Here is a 20,015-nt window from a genome sequence, read left to right as displayed (position 1 = left end):
GACTGGTGGAATTTTTTTTCAGCTCTCCATCAGGAGGCGTAGAGAGACGAGGCGTAGTTCTGTCCATCAGGGAGCATTGGTTCTCCAAAAAGTCAAATCATGTTTATTTGCATAGCCCAAAACACAAAAAGTCTCAAAGGGCTGCACAGACCACAGATTATTATTACACCATCCCCTGTTCTAAAACCTACATGAGGGGAAGGAAAAACTCAAAACCTGAGCTTTAGGAAAATTAAAAAAAAAACTTGAGAATGGACGGCCCTTGAGGTAATCCCCCTTCCAGGGTGACCAGGCTGCAATGAATGTTGCAATATACAGACATTGTCAACATGAAATATAGGTCATTCATAAGATATAAAATAGAGGTGGGTTTTAAGCCTAGATGTAAACAGTTCCAGTGAGTTTGCAGATCGAATCTCAGAGGGCAGAGCATTCCACAGAGGCGGGGCACGAATGGACAACGCTCTTAAGCCTGCGGATTTCTTCTTGGATCTTTGGATCACTAGCAGACCAGCAACCCGAGACAAGGGTGTCTTGGGGGACTAACTGTATCTTTTGAAGTTCCTTCTTTATGATATCATTCCCTTAGCTCCGGGGTTTGTACAGGTGCTTGAAATCTGGTGAAATGCTTGATTTTTAATGTTGTGTTTTCATGATCTGAAAAATGCTTGAACTGTGAGTGAAGTGCTTGAAATGCGTGAAATTATCACCATGTTTCACGACAGTTTGACTGGACAGACATTAAATGAAAAAATGTAAGATAAGGAAATAACTAAGTCAGATTAAAATGACACCGACACAGCAGCTTCAAATGTAGTGGTTTGTCATGTAAAGTATCATCGCCCCCTAAAGGTACATAAGGACATGTGCATCAGACCAAGATGGCGTCATCAAGTGCTGTCCGTGGGTGAAAATGAAAGGAAAGTTCGATGCAACATGAACCAAACAGAGACAGCAGCAAACATTCATAAAATAGCCCGCCGAAACTCAGTATCATTTTCTATGCCCTGCTGGTTTAATTTTTGGTTTAGGATTCTTCAAGTTTTCTTGTTCTCTTTCCTGCTGGCAGCGGATCTATGGATTAATTCACAACAGATTTTTTCTTTTATGGTACTTGGAAAATTCGCCTTGAAAGTGCTTGAATTTGGCCATGAAAAAGGTGTACAAACCCTGTAGCCTGCGTTGGTAATACCAGGGGCTTCTATCTGTGGTTGGAATGGGGAGAGGTAGAGGCGTGGTGTATAGATGTGTACCAGTACCAAGGGCACCCCCCTACAACAGTTTCCCTTTAGGAAACCATGCATGTTTATTATAAAAAAAAAACAGTGGTGGACTTTCAGGGCCTGCGAGGCCTTTTCCGCTGGCCTAGAAAGTATCTGAATCATGTGATGTAATCATATTTTTCCCGTGAATAATCATTAAAATAATTACCAATTGACAGTCTTTTTTTGCTTCATATTCAAGCATTTAACCAATCACATTTTAGCCGTTACTTGTGGCTAGATTCAGAAATCTGCCCGGAGGCCTTCACAAACCATCCTGAATAACATTTGTTGGTATATGTTAATTTAGCAAATCAGATTTCGAGTTTGCAACGGGAAGTCCTTCTGAAGGCCTGGGTGAACATCATCTAGGGGGTGTTAATGCAGCAAGGTCCAGATCTTTTTACTCTACAGTGTGAACTTTTAATTTAAATAAACTTAATTCAAATGAACCTTTTTATACTATACAACTTTAATGTCAAGCAACTAGGAATCTCTGAAAATATACAACAAATTGTTAATTTAAAATAATGACTTTTCAGTGCAACAACAAATAAACCATGAAATACAAGAATACATTTGTCATTATACTTGAAAAATACAGGAAACATAAATTAATGTAATAACAGAAATACAAAAAAAGAAGATAAAACGCAAAACAATTTTAACGTTTTCAAACCCCCAAAAATTTGAGGTCAACAACGCAGAATCCCTAGATAAAAAAAACATGCATATTGACCAATCAAAAGAGAAATACATGTCTCGAAAGGAACTGGCTTTTGATTGGTGGGAAGCCGGCTCCTGTCATCAACTTCCAAGAGGCCATCACCGAAGGCCTAAGTGTGAAAACCACAGCCCACCACTGTCACCCACTTTTCAGTCGCTTGCTGCTGGACTGTTCTAATTCCTTTAAATGGATGTGTTTGTTTTTTTTCCAGATGACAACCCCAAATTTCCCTGTGGTGGTGAAGATCGGACACGCCCACTCTGGAATGGGCAAGGCGAGTCAACCTTTGACTTGATTTCTGTTTTGGCATCCGCCGATTTAGTCCTGTTACGTTTTCCGTGTGTGTCTGCATGCGTGTGGGCGGGCGGGCTCGGCTCATAAAGTCGCCGTCAGGCTGACATGCCGTGTCAGCATTCATTTTGGCAAAATCTATTGGCTACAATGATGCTAAGACATTGGGAGCATACCAGTGTTGGGCGTGTAACTGAAAAGGAGTCATTAGTTACAGTTACTAGTTAATTTTCATCCATCCATTATCCATACCACTTATCCTCAGTAGGGCTAGTTCATTTAATAAAAACTAAAATAATCTGTTACCATCCGGCGCTAGCTTTCATGGGGCCCTAGGCAAAATTAGATTCCTCTAGTAGTTTTTTATATTATAGTATTATGTATTTGTATTTTTTTAGTATTTCTGTAGTACTTTTATTGTATTTCAAAGGTGGATTGGTTGTTGTATATCTGTAGTATTTATGTAGTATTTTTGTATTATTACAGTAGTTTTATGATTATACTATTTTTGTAGTATTACTGTAGTATTTGTTTTTGTATTTTTGTACTATCCCTGTTGTATTTTGTAGTATTTACATATTGGATTGTTTATTGTATATTTGTAGTATTCTTGTAGGGTTTTTGTAGAACAGTGTTACTGTAGTTTTATTTTTGTAGTATTTTGGTGATATTTCCATTAATGTAGTATTGCTATAAGTGTAATTTGCAGTACAGTATTTCTGTTGTAAACCTCTTGTAGTAGTATTTTTGAAGTAATATAATTGATGTATTTCCAAAGCAGTATTTTAGTAATATTTTTGTATATTTTTTGTAGTTTTTCCATAGTAGTATTTTTGTCATAATTCTTTAGTATTTTTGCAATATTACTGTAGTTGTCCTTTTGAAGTATTTTTGTAGTAATAATTCTGCTGAAGTTTTTTGTATTATAGTACTCCTGTGGTAGTATTTTTGTAGTAATTCTATACTATTTATTTTCAGAATGAAAGCAAAATAATATATAAGTCCCTGTTTTTAAGCTCTATATTTGATATTTCGTTTTTTAGTTATTGTGTATTATTTTTCTTGAATTTCTGCAGAAGTATTTTTGAGTGGCCACACAAAGTGTCAATGGGGACTGAGTTGGCACCAAAAAAGTAACCCACTCTTGGGGGTCCCCTAGTGGTTGCGAGGCCCTAAGCAGCCGCTTAGCTCGATAATGCCTTGGTCCGGCTTTGCACAGACACCCAAAAGTAACGCGTTACTCTGAAAGTAACTATCTAGTTACAAATTAGCGTATATACTCGCAAGAAGCCGACACCTAAAAATTTTCTGAAAATAGCCACATATTCAAATTAAAGAATTAAAACTTGTACACCAACGTATTGAAGCAGTGAATATTTCTTGGGTTGTGCAATTTTGAGAGCTTGCAAACAAAAACTTAGCTGAGACACTCCATATGCATTTTGGCTCTGGGCTCTAAACCACTCAAAGATCTCCATCTCCATTTATCAGTACTGTCCGAAACGTTTTTCAGGCATTGTGTATCACCAAAAAATTACTGATAAAAAGACACTTTTAACTTAAATTCTATGCTCTTGTTTGCCTTATCGATCTCATCTTTCTAGTATAAGCTAAATCCCCTCCCCACGCGCTGCCTACCATTCGCTACTTGTGATATACAACTAGATATGTGCTTAAAAACCTACCACCTGATTTCAGTCTTTCAGTTTATAGTTGTAAATATGGCTCAGATGTGAGAATATACAGTAGGGAGAATATCTCCATGAGGATGAATTTAGTGTGCAACCTTAACTGTATTTAGTTGTATTTAGTAGCTAAATAGAAACAAGCCCATTTTTTTGTGACATTTCAGGCAGACTGAGGGTTGTTTTTGTAAACGAAGAAGAAAAAATTACAGATCAGAAGACGTTTTAATTCATGATCTGCTTTCAACAAGTAGGGGAATAACGGAGCATGTTGTAACGAAAGTCGAGTTAAGAAATGTAATCAGTAACGCGTTACAGTATTTGTTACCGAGAATGCTCTATGGAATCCTTTATAACGTATCAGTCCCAACACTGGAGTATACCAATAGACGTGACGTGATTCCATACCTGTCAAGGTCCAGGGCTCCGTGCCCTTACAAAATGTTGTATTTTCCCTTACAAAATAATCTTACACCATATTTATTTTTTTCAAATGTGTTTATTCATGTAGTTTAACATGTCATATTGTACATGTGTTTCGTTATATCATATGTATTGTTAATTAACATTTTATTGTGAGATACTGAGTTGCTTGACATGAATGAGATTTATTAGGAAAAAAGTTCAAAAATGAAGTAGCTTGGACGTTCACCGTAAAAGGAAAAAATTCGTGCAAATATAATTGAGTAGAATAATTCATTTTGTTATTCAAATTATGAATTCATTTTCTGCATTAAATTATTGTTGGTAATATACTGATTAAAAGGATAACCACAAACCTGTCTTTTTTCATTTTCTTGTTTTATACCTTTTTTTCTCAACTTCTTTATGCAACATAATAATTCGTAATATAATGCATCAAAGCAAGTGAGCCGTTTGAGAGCCGGCTCTCTTTAATGAGTTGAGCCGAAAAGGCCGGTTCTCTAAAAAGAGACGGGCTTCCTTTCACTCCATAACTACCACATGAAATCCGAGGCGGCAGATGCATGCGCACAGTAGCTTCAAACCTCTTGCTTCGTTTGCAACGGAAAAAAAAACGATACCGAGATAGAGGCTTACCGCGGCGAAGTCGTTTGACTTGATTGATTTGCCGTTTTGTGATAGTCAGTGTATGCCAAATGGTACCCATCATTGACAAATTTGCATTTTTCCGTACAGATTTCCTTGTACGTTGTACAAGTCTTAAAATGCATGATAAACGTACTTTGTACGGCAAAAACGTACAGATTGACAGGTATGTGATTCCTAGGTCAAAGTGGACAACGTGAGTGACTTCCAGGATATCGCCAGCGTGGTGGCCATCACGCAGACCTACTGCACAACTGAACCTTTCATAGACGCCAAGTACGATATCAGAGTGCAGAAGATCGGCCCCGACTACAAGGCCTACATGTAAGTTGAAATGGGGATTCTCTCTTGATGAATTTTTCATTCCTTTTTATCCACCCGCCATTGTTCTTCTTTGTCCCTATTTATACAGTCTTGTTTAGCTTAGATTTCGTTACAAAAGACAGGCTTTATGTGTCGCGCGTTCACTTGAACCCCTCTCTCTCTCTTGCGCAGTCTGTGTTGCCGGTTCCCTGAGTGGAATACATTCGGCGGGGGCAAGCACTGTCAAACCCCAGGGGCAGGGTCGACCAAAATCATCTCCCCTCCACCCGAGTTTTCACAAATAAAATAAGAAATTTTACATCCAAGAGCGGGCTCATACAGTCGGTTCGTTCGTGAACGGCATTGGTAAAAGGCCTAGGTGTAAAACACACACCCGCTACTGCGATATTGGGCTGTTATATCTGTATCATATCAGTATTAGTCTTGAAAATGTGGAATGAAAAATCCATTGTTCGTAAGAGTCTCGTTTACGTATTTGTATTTGTATGGGTGCTTAAAATCCTTTATAATGCTTGAATTTTAATGTTATGTTTTCAAGCTCAGGAAAATGCCTGAATTTTGGTTGAAGAGCTTGAAAATGCTTGAAATTTTCCCTCTATGGGCTTCGCAATATATGAAAAAAGATGTTAAAAAGTGTAAAAATAACGCGGACACGCCTGCTCTGGTGAACTTAATTATCACCCAACACCTATAGAGCTCTTTCTGTGCTTGTATACAAGTTTCACATAGCCAAGCATCGTTGAAGCAGAATGGCAGAATTCGTGTCAGTTTATAGCGGCTCATTGACACAAAAAGATCATAGATAATAACAGCTTAAAATAGCTCCAAGTATGTGCTAGAAGTGACTATATTTTAGTCATCAAAGTCAACAACAAAAAAAAGGTTATTTTGACAGGACCTGGATTTCATCCTTTGTAGGTGCTGGAAAAATAAAAAATGACCCTGAAAGTGCTTGAAAAGTGCTTGAATTTGGCCATGGGAAATGTGTAGGAACAGTGTCTGAAACTCATGACAAAAAGTTACCGGACACCAGGCAACTTTTTAGAGTTGTCTGCCCAGCCATAAAGTTGCCTGCCCCATTTTTCACAACTTGAAACAAAATAAGACGATTGTTGCAAAATATTAAGGAATGATTATACGGGAGCCATATCCCCCTAGTGGGAAGCGGCGAGAGTCAAGAACACATTCACATTTCTGACTCTTTCTGGGAGATTGATACAGAGGAGGGGATTCCCAGCCCCCTCACTCAACCCAACACATGTGTTGGGAGTCATTGTGACTAAACCACCCAATTCCAACCCCTAATGCCGAGCGCCAAGCAGGGAAGCAATGAGTACCATTGTTAAAAGTCGGTTAGGTATGACTCGGCCAAGGCTTGAACCTGCAACCTCCCAGTCTCGGGGCGGGCGCCCTACCCCTTAGGCCAGAGCTTAAGGATTGATAATCAGAACATATAACAGAACAACACTTTAAAAATAAGTTTATTATAAATCTACTTATAACATTCATTGCCTGTATATGACATCTGGCATCTGCCATCAGTATGTACCTGTATTTACTCATTCATGCAATGTTTGCGTTGCGTCGTCTGCTACAAGCCACGTGAACTCTTCTTCCCACGATGCTTTTAATGTACGTTTACGTTTTGTAGCGTCATAAATTTTGTTAGCTTCTTTTGAATATTTCTTCTGGGGCTGAGGATTTGGCTTGATTCCTAACCCCTTATCCATTTTCTTCTGTTCTTTGTGCGTCTATATGCAAATGCACGACCTTATAACGCTCGGCAAAGTCCGGAAGCACGAAGTCATTTGATGCAGGCTTCTGATTGGCTGCCGAGTATGCAAATTGCCAAACAAACCGAAATTCCCAAATTTCCAAACCGAAGTAAGATTTCGAAATTGGAATAAAGCAAACGTTTGAGTTGAAAAAAAATGAATAAATAAAAAAACGCGAAAGATTCGTTTCTTTTTTTCTTGAAAAAGTTGTCTGCCACCCGCGCGGAGACATTTTGTAAATAGTACGCCCGACGTAAAGGTGCACACCCCGGGCGTCCGGGCAGACGTTACTTCAGACACTGGTAGGAACCCTGAATCTCAGAAATGTCACTCTAGTTGATAAATGAATGACAAAATGAGAGTGAAATCCTATGCAATCGATGTGTGATCATCTCAAAGAAGCTGCAAGTGAGTCGAATGTTCTCTTTGTGATGACACCAACCGTAATTGGAGCTGACATTCCCTTGAAGTGTGACCGTGTCCCACTGTCCTCGTCCTCCTTTCTCAGGCGAACGTCCATCTCCGGTAATTGGAAGAGCAACACGGGCTCGGCCATGTTGGAGCAAGTGGCCATGACTGACAAGTGAGCGTGCCGTTAGCGTGTTTCGTTATGTCCACAGAGTCACGTTTTGCCCTTTAACGTTTTTCTCCTTTTCGTGTGTTCGCGTCCACCGCAGGTACAAACTGTGGGTCGACACCTGCTCTGAGATTTTTGGCGGCCTGGACATCTGCGCCGTCAAAGCCATATGCGGCAAGGACGGCAACGACTACATCACTGAGGTGGGAGAGCAAGCGCAGGTTTTAACGGCGCCAAGTCCCTTGAATATATTTAAGGCGAGCTGGCCAAATGAAAATGTCTGTGCGGCATCCAAGAAGCAAATATGGTCTTGGGGGTTTCATTTGAGTGAGAACAGCTCTATTTGTACCACAGGGAACAATAGATTGTCTGCCTGGGAGTAGAATAAAGGAAAGCTGTTGAGAGAGAGAGAAACCCGACCAGCTCGACTTAATGATTGACATTTTAAGCGTGAACCCGGCCCGAATTTCTAGTTCAGGTCGGGTTCAGGGCCCAAGATCATACCTCTAGAGTAGAATGATTCCATTTCAGGTAAATACAAGAAACATATGTTGGCTTGGAGAGGGTGCCACCAGGCTGTAGTTGCCCAAGACACACCACAGGAAATGGTGCCTCTACGACCCCAGTGGTTAAGGATACACCCACCTACCACTACAAAGATACTCGTATAGAAATACCTATACAGTTATACTATAATACAAGAATACTGCTACATAAATATTACAACAGAAATGCTATAAAATATTGCGACAGAAATATTGTGACAGAAACACAACAAAAGTAAAAATAATACAGATATGCTTTAAAAATATTCTGTGGAAATACTACAGAAACACTGTCGAGATACTACAAAATAATAAAAAATAAAAGTACAGTAGTACTACAGAAATATTACAAAAATATCACAAAAATAAAAGCATACAAGCAGAAAGCACACACATTACAATATAGATACACATTTACTTGTCCCCCACCAAACATTCTTTTCTTCACATTAGCATGCGAAGGGTAAGTACTGAGCTGTTCACCCCAGAGTTTGCCTCATTTGGAGATTAATGACGAAACAAATCCAATCAGTTGGCTACCCTTTGGGCATTCAATGTGGGAAAGCCAAATGGCTCGGCTGTGGTACTTCTAGTGTTAACATTTTACCAAGATGTGTCATGATTACTCATCACACCCATCACCTGTGCCCACTCGTTTGGCGCCATCTGCTGCTCGTTGCCTGATTGATTCACCTCCTATTTAAACTCAGTACTCCAGTTAATCCTTGTCAGTCTGTCAGCGAAGCACCGCATACGCAAGGCAAGCACTTTGACTCTGGCTCCCGTCTGTCTGTTCCCAATTTCCCGTTTGTCTCCAGCTATTGACCCGTTTTTGCCCATCGACCACGCTCTAATCTCCCGCTCCGGCTATCGACCCATTTTTGCCCACCTACCACGCTCTGATCTCCCGCTCTGGCTATTGACCCATTTTTGGCCCACCGTCCATGCTCTGATCTCCCGCTCCGGCTAACGACCCGTTTTTGATCACCAACCACACTCTGATCTTCTGCTACAGCTGTTGACCAGTTTTGCCCATTTTACCACGCTCCGATCTCCCGCCTCGGCAAATCCACTCATTTCCGCATTACGATCACGCTCCGATCCAGTGAGCTGCTTGCTCCTCCTGTCCAGCGAGCACTGAATCCCTGGCGTTTGTTTCCTCGATATCCCAAAAAACATTTGTGTGAAACGTTACGCATTTGGGTCTACCATTTGTTCTGGTTCTGACAAAATTGAATTTAGCAGGAAGGTAAAGTCAATTTTGTGAAGAAACGAAGCATGCAACGAGGGTAAAATGCCAAGAAAACAAAGCGAAAAACAATAAACAAAACAAAAGCCTGCGATCCCAGTGACACAAAATTGCACGAAAAACAGCCAATTTTGGGGGGTCCGAAAGCACCCCAAATTTGACCTAAACACCTCCGAAAATCATAGCATTTTTCAAACTCTCTTTTCCTTACTAAAGGGCATAATAAGCTTAAATATGATTTTAAAAAACGCGGGATTAAAAAGAAAATAGTAAAACAAAACGAAAATGTGAGCAACACTGTGTCAGAGTACAGTGCCTTGAGAAATGCTTGAGTCCATTTGGTTCCTAGCACTCCATTGTAGTATTTTGCAGTATTTCTGAAGTAGTATTTTTGGAGTATTTCTACAACAGAGTGTTTTTAATACATATCTGTAGTATTTCTGTTGGTGTGTTTTGGGGGTATTTCTGACGTAGTATTTTTGTAGAATTACTGTAGTTTTATGTTTGTAGTATTCCTGTACTGTTTTTGCAGTTGTATTCTTGTCAAATATCTACAGTATAATATTTGTAGTATATGTTTAGTAGTTTATAGTATTACTTTAGTTGTATTTTTGTAGTATTTCTGCAGTCAGATTTTTGGAGTATTTGTATTGTATTAATGTGTAATTTATTCTAACGTATTTGCCATATTTCTACAGTAGTATTTTGTAGAATTTCTATTGAACATTTTTGTTGTATATCTGTTGTATTACTGTATTTCTATTTTGGAAGTATTCTTAGTGTTTTTGCAGTTGTATATTTGTGGAATTTCCACAGTAGAATCTTTGTAGAACAGTATATGTGTAGTAGTTTTGTAGTATTACTTGAGTAGTAGTTTTGTAGTCTTTCTATAATAGAATGTTTATAATATATATCTGTAGTATTTCTGTATTAATAATTTTGTAGAATTACTGTAGTTTTATGTTTGTAGTATATGTGTAGTACTTTAAAGTATTACTTTAGTTGTATTTTTGTAGTATTTCTTCAGTCAAATTTTTGAAGTATTTTTATTGTATTAATGTGCTTTTATTTACCATATTGCTACAGTAGTATTTTTGTAAAATTTCCATTGAACATTTTTTGTAGTATTTATGTAATCATAATTTTGTAGTAGCTTTTTTGTAGTATTTTTGTAGTGTTTTGGCAGGTGGATTTTGTGGAATTTCCACAGTAAAATCTTATATCTGTACTAGTTTTGTAGTATAACAGTTCAGTTGTATTTTTGTAGTATTTCTGCAGTCAGATATTTGTAGTACTTTTATTGTATCAACATATTTTTATTTTGCAGTATTTCTACAGTAGTAATTTTGTAGTATTTCCATAGAACATTTTTTGTAGTATATCTGTAATATTTATGTAGTTGTAATTTTGTTGTATTACTGTAGATTTATTCTTTGTATTAATTGTGTAGAATTATTGTTGCAGACACAATCCAGACAGAGTTGCCATAAAAAAGATTTTTTTTTTAATGAGCAGTACTATATTAACTATTTTATGTCTTCATTATATTTTGACCTTTTTTCTTTGGCAGTCCAGGTAAAGAAGCCTGACGTGTAGAATACGAGCCGTAGTTTGCCCACCCCTGATCTAGGTGCTCAGCACACTTAAAGCTCTGAACCTAAAACCGCCCACATCCCATTTTCTCATCTGCAACCGTAACCTGGTATCCGCGGTGACATTTGAAAGCCATACATTTATCTTGTGTGTGGCAGGGAGGGTAGGGTGACCTTCTCCTATTTGCTCAGTGTCTTTCCGCCATCTTCTCAGGGGGATGAAGATGTTGTGAAATTGGATGTACCGTAATTCCTATTTTTTTGCGATCGTCAAAACCTACGAGGGAGAAACCTTTACTGTAATCCCTTGGTCTAAAGCGGTTTTGCATTCTGACTGGCTGAGAGAAAGATGCTTTCTATTGCCAACAAAAATGGACTTCTCAACCCGCAAAGCTTGCTCTGGAGCCACATGTGGGTCTGTGGCGCTACTTAGTGGCTTCAAAAATGTTTGATAATAGAAAATTATATGTTTTTTGTAGTACAGAATCGGTTCAGTTTTCCATAACGTCTACATAATGGCGGTAAAATATCATGTAAAGTGTATCGTGTCCCTAAGTATCGAGATCACAAACTTAAACCTCGATACAGCGAGGTTTTGCTGTATTTTAAAATGTCAATGTACCATATTTTCCAAACTAAAAGGCAATTATGAGGAGCATCATCAAAAATCTGTTGAGATATATTTCATATGCAAGGCGCACCAGACTATAAGGCGCACGGAATGAAAACTACAGTAAAGGTTGCACTAAAAATGAAAAAGTACCACATTTGTGCATTGGTTCATCAGTCACTGATTAAAACTGCATACAATTGGCCCAAGCCACTAGAGCAGGGGTGGCGAACACGCGGCTCTGGAGCCGCATGCGGCTCTTGGCCTATAAGAATGCGGCTCTTTGCCTCATCATATTTTCTATATACTGAGGCTCTTTGCCTCGTTTCATGTTTAGTTTTTTTCCCCCCTTCAAGTCAAGTCAATTAAAATTTATTTATATAGCCCTTAATCACAAAAATGTCTCAAAGGACTGCACAGGATTACAATGACACAATTATCTGATCTTAAACCAACATGAAAAAACTCTTAATACACACTTGAATCCGTCAGATTTAATAACAAATAATAAATAATATTTAGAAATTAATTTGGCAGATTTGTTGTTTGTATGCTGCTACGGACACATAACTGACAGCCAATCATCTGTGTAAGTTACGTCTAATGCCTGTCAGTGCATGGTGTGGCTCTTAGACTCTCACAGTTAAAAATTTCAGCTCTTTGTGTCAAACTTGTTTCCCACCCCTTCACTAGAGATACAGACAACAAAGGTTTTATCTCATCATCAAACAATTTTGAGTCATGGTACCAATTTGTTGGTGTTGTTATTGGGCCGGGCCGCGAGTGGTACAGAAAAGGTTGGGGTCATCTGAAATTTACTATAGAATCGCCAACTCGCAAAGTCTTTACGAAGCGCACGATATTCTGAACTGAATGAGGGGAAAGGCATTGTGGGAAGTAATTTGACTGTTCCGAACTGAAAAAAAAGAAAGGCATTGTGGGATGTAATTTGGTCGTCCTGAAAGCTATAAAGAAACGCATAGCCGCACATAGCCAAAACTATTTCAATAATAGTTCTTGATTTAAGATGAGAAAAAAATAAAATTTTAGACCGATTTTTTTATCGCCATCTGTTTTCTCATTTTTGACATATCTGGTTCATTGATCAAATATAGTGGGGTAAGGAGATAAGACCAAATGCTTTTTCATTTATCGGATGTATGAGTTAATGGTCGAGTGCATTGGTCCCAACGAGGTGTCAGCTGACATGTTCTGAAAATAAGTCACTAGTGCTCGGTCATTGTGATTTTCTAGTAAAAAAAAATATAGATTTTTGTGGTTGAGTATAATTAAACCTACTTTCAAAAATAACAGAGTAACAACATAGTAATAAAATGCTAAGTTGTTTGCTAACTAGTAACAAATAGCAGCTCTTGAATTCAAAAAGTTTGGAGACCCCTGGTCTAGTAGATCTAGTAGTATCTGGTGCGCTAGCTGCCTCGATCCGGGTTTGATTCCCGTTGCGAACAAAGCTTTAAGAAATTGTGAACAACCATCCATGTCCGAAGCAGTCTGGTGGTTCGGGTGCCGTGTTCTTCCGGGTAGATTTCTGTTGCCATCAATTGCTGTGATCCATAGTTGAACAAACACAAAATTTCCAATTTTATCTGCCTATAAAATCCACTGGATTAGAAGGTGCACATTCAAATTCCCAGGCTATTTGGGGTATTCGGGGCATCTTATAATCCGGAAAATATGGTAAATTTCTCATTTTTTTGGGGGGGTCTAAGGTGGTAGGCTCGTCCATGCAGCTGATCGGCGACCACCAGGCGGAGGATCGCCAGCTAATATCCGAAGTGGTTTTAGCGAAGATGAGCCAGCTCCTGGCGGCCAAGACTTCTGCTTCCCGCTCACCCGCTCGTTCCCCTCAAGGCCAGAAAACCGCCGGCGCAGCAGCGCCCTCACAGGTAAGGAAGGTGTTACTGCTATATATATATATATATATATATATATATATATATATATATATATATATAATATATATGCTAAATGTTATTACTAGTGATCACAAAATGAAGCCCCATAAAGCAGTGAAGCCCTCAAGGGGAACGCTTTACACACACATGGGGGCTTCAAATGATTTCTGATCTCGACTACACCAATTAAAGCTCATATTCAATATTTTTTTATATTTTTAAGTTTTTGGATCCAGGCTGTTTTCTTTTTTTTGCAGAGAATTTCACCTGCTTTTGCTCGAAAGAATTGGAAGCGCATATTTCTGCGATTCCCAATACCGCAGGGGTCTTTCAACTCTCACTTTTATTTTGAACCGCACTCAAAGCTAGCAAATGACTTCCTGAATCAGTCAAGTGGTACACGTGCTTCGTGGGCCTTGAAACATGAACCACTCATCTAAAATACTCCGAGCTGAGGAGCGCATAACTAGTTATTGCTTATTTTCATTGGACTCTTCTTAGAATGCACTATTCTTTTTCGTTGCAATGTTATTATTATTATAATTACTATTAGCATTATCATTATTATTATTATTATGATAACTTAGGCCAGTTTTTCTAAGCACTGAGTAATTTTTTTTTTGTCTTCATTATGATAGTCTTTGATCATGACTATAAATACAATTCTAATTCTAATTACTCTCGCCCTGTGCCATGAGGCAAGAGAATTGCGTGCCTCACTCAGCCTCTGCAGACGTTCAAAACTTACAGTAAATGGTCTGGATTTAAAAATTCTGCGAAAGACAATCCAAATGACGGTAAATGAAAAATAACTTTATAACTGAATAAATAGAAGGATTTAATATACTTTGAATTTTACAATTCCATGATGACCGGTGAGGCGCAGTCTCCCCTGACTGCACGACACGAGGGCTGCATAGGCCATGTTTGAATTGTTGCGCAAATCGATGACATTGTTATTGGACTCCCCTACAAGTATTCTTCCTTCTCACTGGCTCCTACCCTTCTTTCCTGTTTCTTTCTGCCAGAGTGGCGCTCCTAAAGATGGCGCGGCGGATGCGAGTAGAACAACAGTCCCTCGTCCACAGCCTCAAGGTTCTGTGAACTCTATGATTCGGAATTTATCATGTATCAGGGTTGATTTTCACTTGATGTTGCCAAAGCCATGTGCCTCACACAAAGACGCTATGCTTATATGTTTTCTCTCTCTCTCTCGATTTCTCTTTGGATTTTTCTTTATCTCTCTTTCTTTTCCCCTCTCTCACTATTTCTCTTTTGATCTCTTTCTTTGTCCCACCTGCCTTACTTTTCTCTCTTCTCTTTTTATTTTTCTTTGGATTTATTTCTTTTCCCCCTCTTTCACTATTTCTCTTTTTATCTATTCTGTTTCTCACTTCCTCTCTCTCTCTATATATATCCCCCTCTCACTTTCTATCTGTCTCTCCATTTCTCCATTTCACTCCTCCTCTTTCTCCCTTTCTCTTTGTCCTACCCGCTTTACTTTTCTCTCCTTCTCTCTTTCCATTTCTCTTTGGATTGTTTTCTTTCTCCCTCTTTCTTTCCTCCCTCTCTCACTATTTCTCTTTTTATCTCTTCTGTTTCTCACAGCCTCTCTCTGTCTTTCTCTCTTTTTTGTTCCACCCTCTCCACTTTTCTCCCCCCCCCCCCTTTCTCTTATTTCTTTCACTCTTTTTTTCATTCTCTCTAATCTACTAGTCCGGCCCCCGAGAGAATGTTTGGTCTATCATGTGGCCCCCGAGTTAAAATAAGTTTGACACCCCTGCTCTGTAGTAAGTAGTTTCTTTCAATCAAAACACAGGAAAATGAATCCGTTTTATAATGAGGCTACTTGGATGCTATTACCCACAAAAATATAAACTTGGACACCACAGGATACAAAAAATACATATTCCTTAAATAAAAAATAATATACTGTAATCCAATTTCAGTTTTTCATGTTGACCATGCCTTCTCTTTTGAATTGAAAGTGAAAACTGGAACCAATTGGTTTCTAACGTGGAGCTCTGCTGCCCTCCTGTGGTTGACACCGTCAAAACGCTTTGCAAAAAAATAAATAAATACAACGTTTAGCTCCCTATCGAAAGATATTTCTTTGATTTGTTTTTGTCAGGTGTGGCCATCTTGCGCTGCGCTCATTTTAAGTGTTATTTTGCTGTATATTTAACTTGTTTTTATATTACCGTATTTTCTGGATTATAAAGGCGCACTTAAGAACCACGAAATTGTCAGAAGTTTGAGGGTACGCCTAATAATCCATTGTGCTTTATAGGGTGAAAAACGTGGTAAATAAAATTTAAAATGCAATATTAGAGTGAAATACTTTTCAAAATGGTAACTACTTATGAATTAATCAATTTTAGCAGTGTAACGATATTTCACAATGATAGTTAAGGTTCTGTGAATGACTTTCCATTATTTTCTGATGTTACCTTACCCATTACAGTACTAAAAAAACAAAAACAAAAATTCACAAATTTTGAATGTGTGCTTTATAATTAGGTGTGCCCTATCGTCCAGAAATTATGGTGATTTTTTATCAATTACGCTGTTGCAAAATTATCTGATAGCACATATATCAAAGTGAACGCCTGCTGGTCTTCTGAAATGATTTTGAGAAATTTTTGTTTTATACACCATTATATAGTGTATTTTTTTTTTTTGCTTAATAGTGTTTTTTGCACTTTAATTCTATTTCAATACAGTTTTATTATTACAAATATTTTTCTTGGAAGTCAATTTAATCCTCTTCCTAAAATAGAAACTACAGGCTACCAATGCCACCACCCTGGCTCGCAGCTTCTAGCATCAATATTCTCGATTAAAGAAATTTGAAAATTGAAAATGATTGTACATAATACACATCAAAAATAATTATCTTATGCAGTGAGGACATATCGGACACATAGTTATCATTGTGTTAGGAGTCGCTAGCTGCGACTTTCAAAACGTTAGCAACTAGCTTTGCTCAAGCAGAAGACATTCTTGATGCATGTCACTAGCTGTATTAGCATTAGAAGAAGAAGAGAAGAAGAATTTACTTTTATTGTCATTCTTTGTAACAATGCACACAGAACGAAATGTCGATACACCTGACCCGTACAGTTAAACTGTAGCGAGCCGAAGCAGCCGCAGCCAAACAGGGCGCTGCCATTTTAGTCTAATTAGCAGCTATCATTAACAACTAAGATAATAATTTAGCCTTGCCCATTTAAAACATGAGCAAAACTGAAGATTAATGCACTGCAAATAAAAATTTTTGTCCTCTGATTTTGAGCGGTGGTCAGCCTGAACTTAGCACATATTTAGCATGAGTCGTTCGCTTGTTAGGTTTAGCATTGCATTGGGATCACTAGCTGCGACTAGCACAACCGTAGCAACTAGAATTAGCATTTTCTTTCATTTTCCACATTTAACATGGCTTGTATTTAAATTTTTGATTAGCACTCTGTCCATTTGACTTAGACACCCATGTAGCGTAGCATAGAATAGCATAGCATAGTAGTTTAGGATTTGTTTTTTGTACTTAAGAGTAGAAAAATAATACTTTAAAAATACTTTGTTCAATGTTTACCACATGGACAATTGGCTTAGAATACTCTGAGGACAATGTTGTGTTATCTTTATGTTAAAATGGTATTTTTCAATAATAATCAAAAGAAGGTAGAAATTGCATGTGACAATTTCAAGTAGATATTCCATAATATTGATGTTGTAACGCATCTTGCTCAATTAGGAATTTCTCCATTTCCAGGGGCATCATTTAAAGCTCAGAGCATGGAGGCCTCATCAGACACAGTTAAGAGATCTTCAGAGCCACTTTCAAAGTCCGCCCAGGCTCAAAAACCTGTTCAGAGCCCAAAACCGAGCCCAGTTCAGAAGTCCGCCTCTGTCACGAAACCCCCAGTGCAGAGGCCTCCCCCTATGACAAGAGCTCCTTCTGTCACAAAACCCCCTCCGGAGTCTTCTCCCTCTGCCGCACCAAAAGAGTCTCCACCTCCCTCTGCTAAGTCGGCAAGTCAGGGCTCTGCGGCCCAAGCTTCCGCTCCTACCACAGAGCAGCCCAAGCCCCAGACTCCAGGCTCCCCGGCCCAAGCTCCCGGGAAACCAAAAGATCTCCCACCAAAGCCTACCCCACCCGCCAAGCCCATCCCTCCAGTCCGCAGGAACTCCAAGCCACAGCTGCAGCCAAAGCCTCAAACTCCACCTCCCCCCAGAGCCTCACCAAAACCTCAGTCTGCCCCCCAAGAACAGGCACCCGCTGAAGTCTCAGATGCCGCTTCGTCCTCCAGTACATCCCAGGCCCAGTCCCCAGCCAACCAGTCTCCTCCTACTGCCCAGTCTCCGACTAAGGCTCAGCCTCAAGCCAAGGCTGCCTCCCCGTCCCAGAACCCAGAGCCAGAAACTGCCACTGAGCCTGCTGAGCAACAAGAGGACCAGCCAAAAAGCCACCCTCTGCTTAAGTAAGAGCCTTGTATTCAGCACACTATAGGTTCCATGCTAAGTCATGACACATAAGATAAATGGCGCACGTTCAGGGACAGATCTCCACCAAGACCCCTTTTTACAAATACTGAGAGTTGTGCTGTTTACTCCAGTGCTCTAGGTGGCAGCACAAGGGAGAAACGGACAAACTTTTTTTTTTTAACCACAGCTGACTTTGCAACTCACTTATCGACCCAAACACCATTCCTGTCACTCTCCCATTTTCTTTCTCTACCTCGCTCTGACCTTTCCTTACTCTCTTTCTTTAGTCTTTCTCTTTGGATATAGAACCATTTCCTCATGAAATAATATTTTGCATTTTTGTACTTTCTCATTTAATTTTTCTTTTCAATCATGTTGCAACAAAAAACACATCAAAAATGAAAAAAAAATCACCTGAAAAAGCTAGATGTCGGGTTGACGCCAAAGGCTTATAAGAGATGTGTCCCCAAAAATAACGCTTCTTCTATAAATCATTTAAACAAATGATCATATCTAACATTATTATGCGAGGCAATGGGTGTGCTGAACAGATTGTTCAAATGTAGAGATCTGGAAGTGGATGCAAAGCGAGGATAGTATGACGATGTGGTGGTACCAACAGTGATGTTCGGTTCAGAGGAGTGGTGTGAGCGTAATGGGCTAAATGTCTTTGTAACAAGATGTTTGCAAAGTATGTGTGGAGTGACCTGACTTGTTGGTTGAAGAACGAGTAAGTGAGAAGAACTGGTGTGGTGAGAGAGCTTGCAGAAAGGGTTGATGAAAATTTTCTGAGATGGTATGGATTTATGGAAAGAATGGATAAAGGCCATTTGACTAAAGGTATGTAGTGTAGAAGTGGTGGGAGTCGGTTAACTTAATGGATGCAAGCGTGTGTGCTAGGGATAGATGTGAATGGCGAAGGATAGTTACGAATAACTAATATCGACGCAGCTCAAACTGACTCACCTGAGCTGCTTGAGCCAGGAGGAGGTCGAGGTGGGATCGAACCCTATGTTGCGGAGGGGGTAGACCAGTGTATGCTGCCGGGGCTCTCTGCTGATGAATGGTTGCACGACACAGCAACTCAGCCCTTGTTGTTCGGTCTCAGCTTGGGACGAGTGAAGTGGAATGAATGTTTGGTAAATGTAAGTGTGTCCTTGACTCTAGCCGCCTCCCACAAGGGGAATATGGCTTCGGTAGATACACAGACGGACAGTTCTTTTCCCTTTTCCTCATTACTCTCTCACAATGTGTAAAGAATATGTCCAGCTATTTAAACCTCTTGATCAGCAGTGTTTAATTTGATCTCAAAGACTTCTTTTTATATGAACAAAAATGTAACAATTTTCTGTAGAAGTACTTTATAGCAGACCTTATTTTGGCAATTTCGGCATTCATTTTGTTGATGTAGACTTTTTGACTTTTTACTTTCGGACCTTGTTTTTGCTACTTTCTCCACTCTCACCACTTTTCTTGATCTGTGTCATTTTCTTCGCCATATGTGGTAGATCCTTTTTGGTTTCTGCATTTTTTTTAGTAGTCCCAATTTTAAATTATTTCCTACATTTCAGAAAAAAATCTTTTATGACATTTAATTCGTTGATTCTTTCAATCCTTCCAAAGCTCATTTTTTTCAAGTCAATGTTGTCGGCTGTTTTTGCTTTGGACATTTTCTGTTGATATTTAAGTTTGTTGAAACCGAAAATCCAAAGTGATAGCAGATGGCAGGAGAGAGGAGGAGGTGAGGAGTAGAAAAAGAGAGAAAGGGTCTCAGCTGCATCAGACTGAATAATCATCGAATGAAAAAAAAATGCTGATACCGATATCTGTCAAATATCGGGCGGGCAGATAATCGGCCCGACCAATAAGTGGTCGACTTCTACTCCGTGACCACTCAAAACACATGAAG

At 39.1% G+C, this 20,015-nt stretch overlaps 2 protein-coding genes across 4 annotated transcripts in view; one reads left to right on the top strand and one right to left on the bottom strand.

The window, feature by feature from the left end:
- LOC148363967 (metalloproteinase inhibitor 4-like) overlaps window positions 1-20,015 on the bottom strand; it is a 57,628-nt gene that overhangs the window by 26,475 nt on the left and 11,138 nt on the right. The window contains exon 1 of one of the 2 annotated variants that reach the window (XM_088338088.1): window positions 19,073-19,183. The exons of the other annotated variant lie outside the window; for it this stretch is intronic. The gene's annotated coding sequence lies outside the window, so the exon portion shown is untranslated. Of the gene's footprint in view, window positions 1-19,072; window positions 19,184-20,015 lie in introns of those variants that run through there. 2 annotated transcript variants of the gene reach the window in all.
- syn2b (synapsin IIb) overlaps window positions 1-20,015 on the top strand; it is a 117,653-nt gene that overhangs the window by 92,372 nt on the left and 5,266 nt on the right. For both annotated transcript variants that reach the window (XM_088338080.1, XM_088338079.1), the window contains exons 6-12: window positions 2,201-2,263; window positions 5,215-5,357; window positions 7,641-7,715; window positions 7,810-7,912; window positions 13,436-13,612; window positions 14,650-14,716; window positions 17,394-18,102. In XM_088338080.1, the coding sequence (XP_088194206.1) occupies window positions 2,201-2,263; window positions 5,215-5,357; window positions 7,641-7,715; window positions 7,810-7,912; window positions 13,436-13,612; window positions 14,650-14,716; window positions 17,394-18,102 (1,337 nt within the window). The remainder of the gene's footprint in view (window positions 1-2,200; window positions 2,264-5,214; window positions 5,358-7,640; window positions 7,716-7,809; window positions 7,913-13,435; window positions 13,613-14,649; window positions 14,717-17,393; window positions 18,103-20,015) is intronic.

This window comes from Urocampus carinirostris, chromosome 6, assembly GCF_059441175.1.
Source record: "Urocampus carinirostris isolate Australia breed hairy pipefish chromosome 6, RoL_Ucar_1.0, whole genome shotgun sequence".
Taxonomy (NCBI): Eukaryota; Metazoa; Chordata; class Actinopteri; order Syngnathiformes; family Syngnathidae; genus Urocampus; species Urocampus carinirostris.
This window is presented reverse-complemented; position numbering and strand designations above follow the sequence as displayed.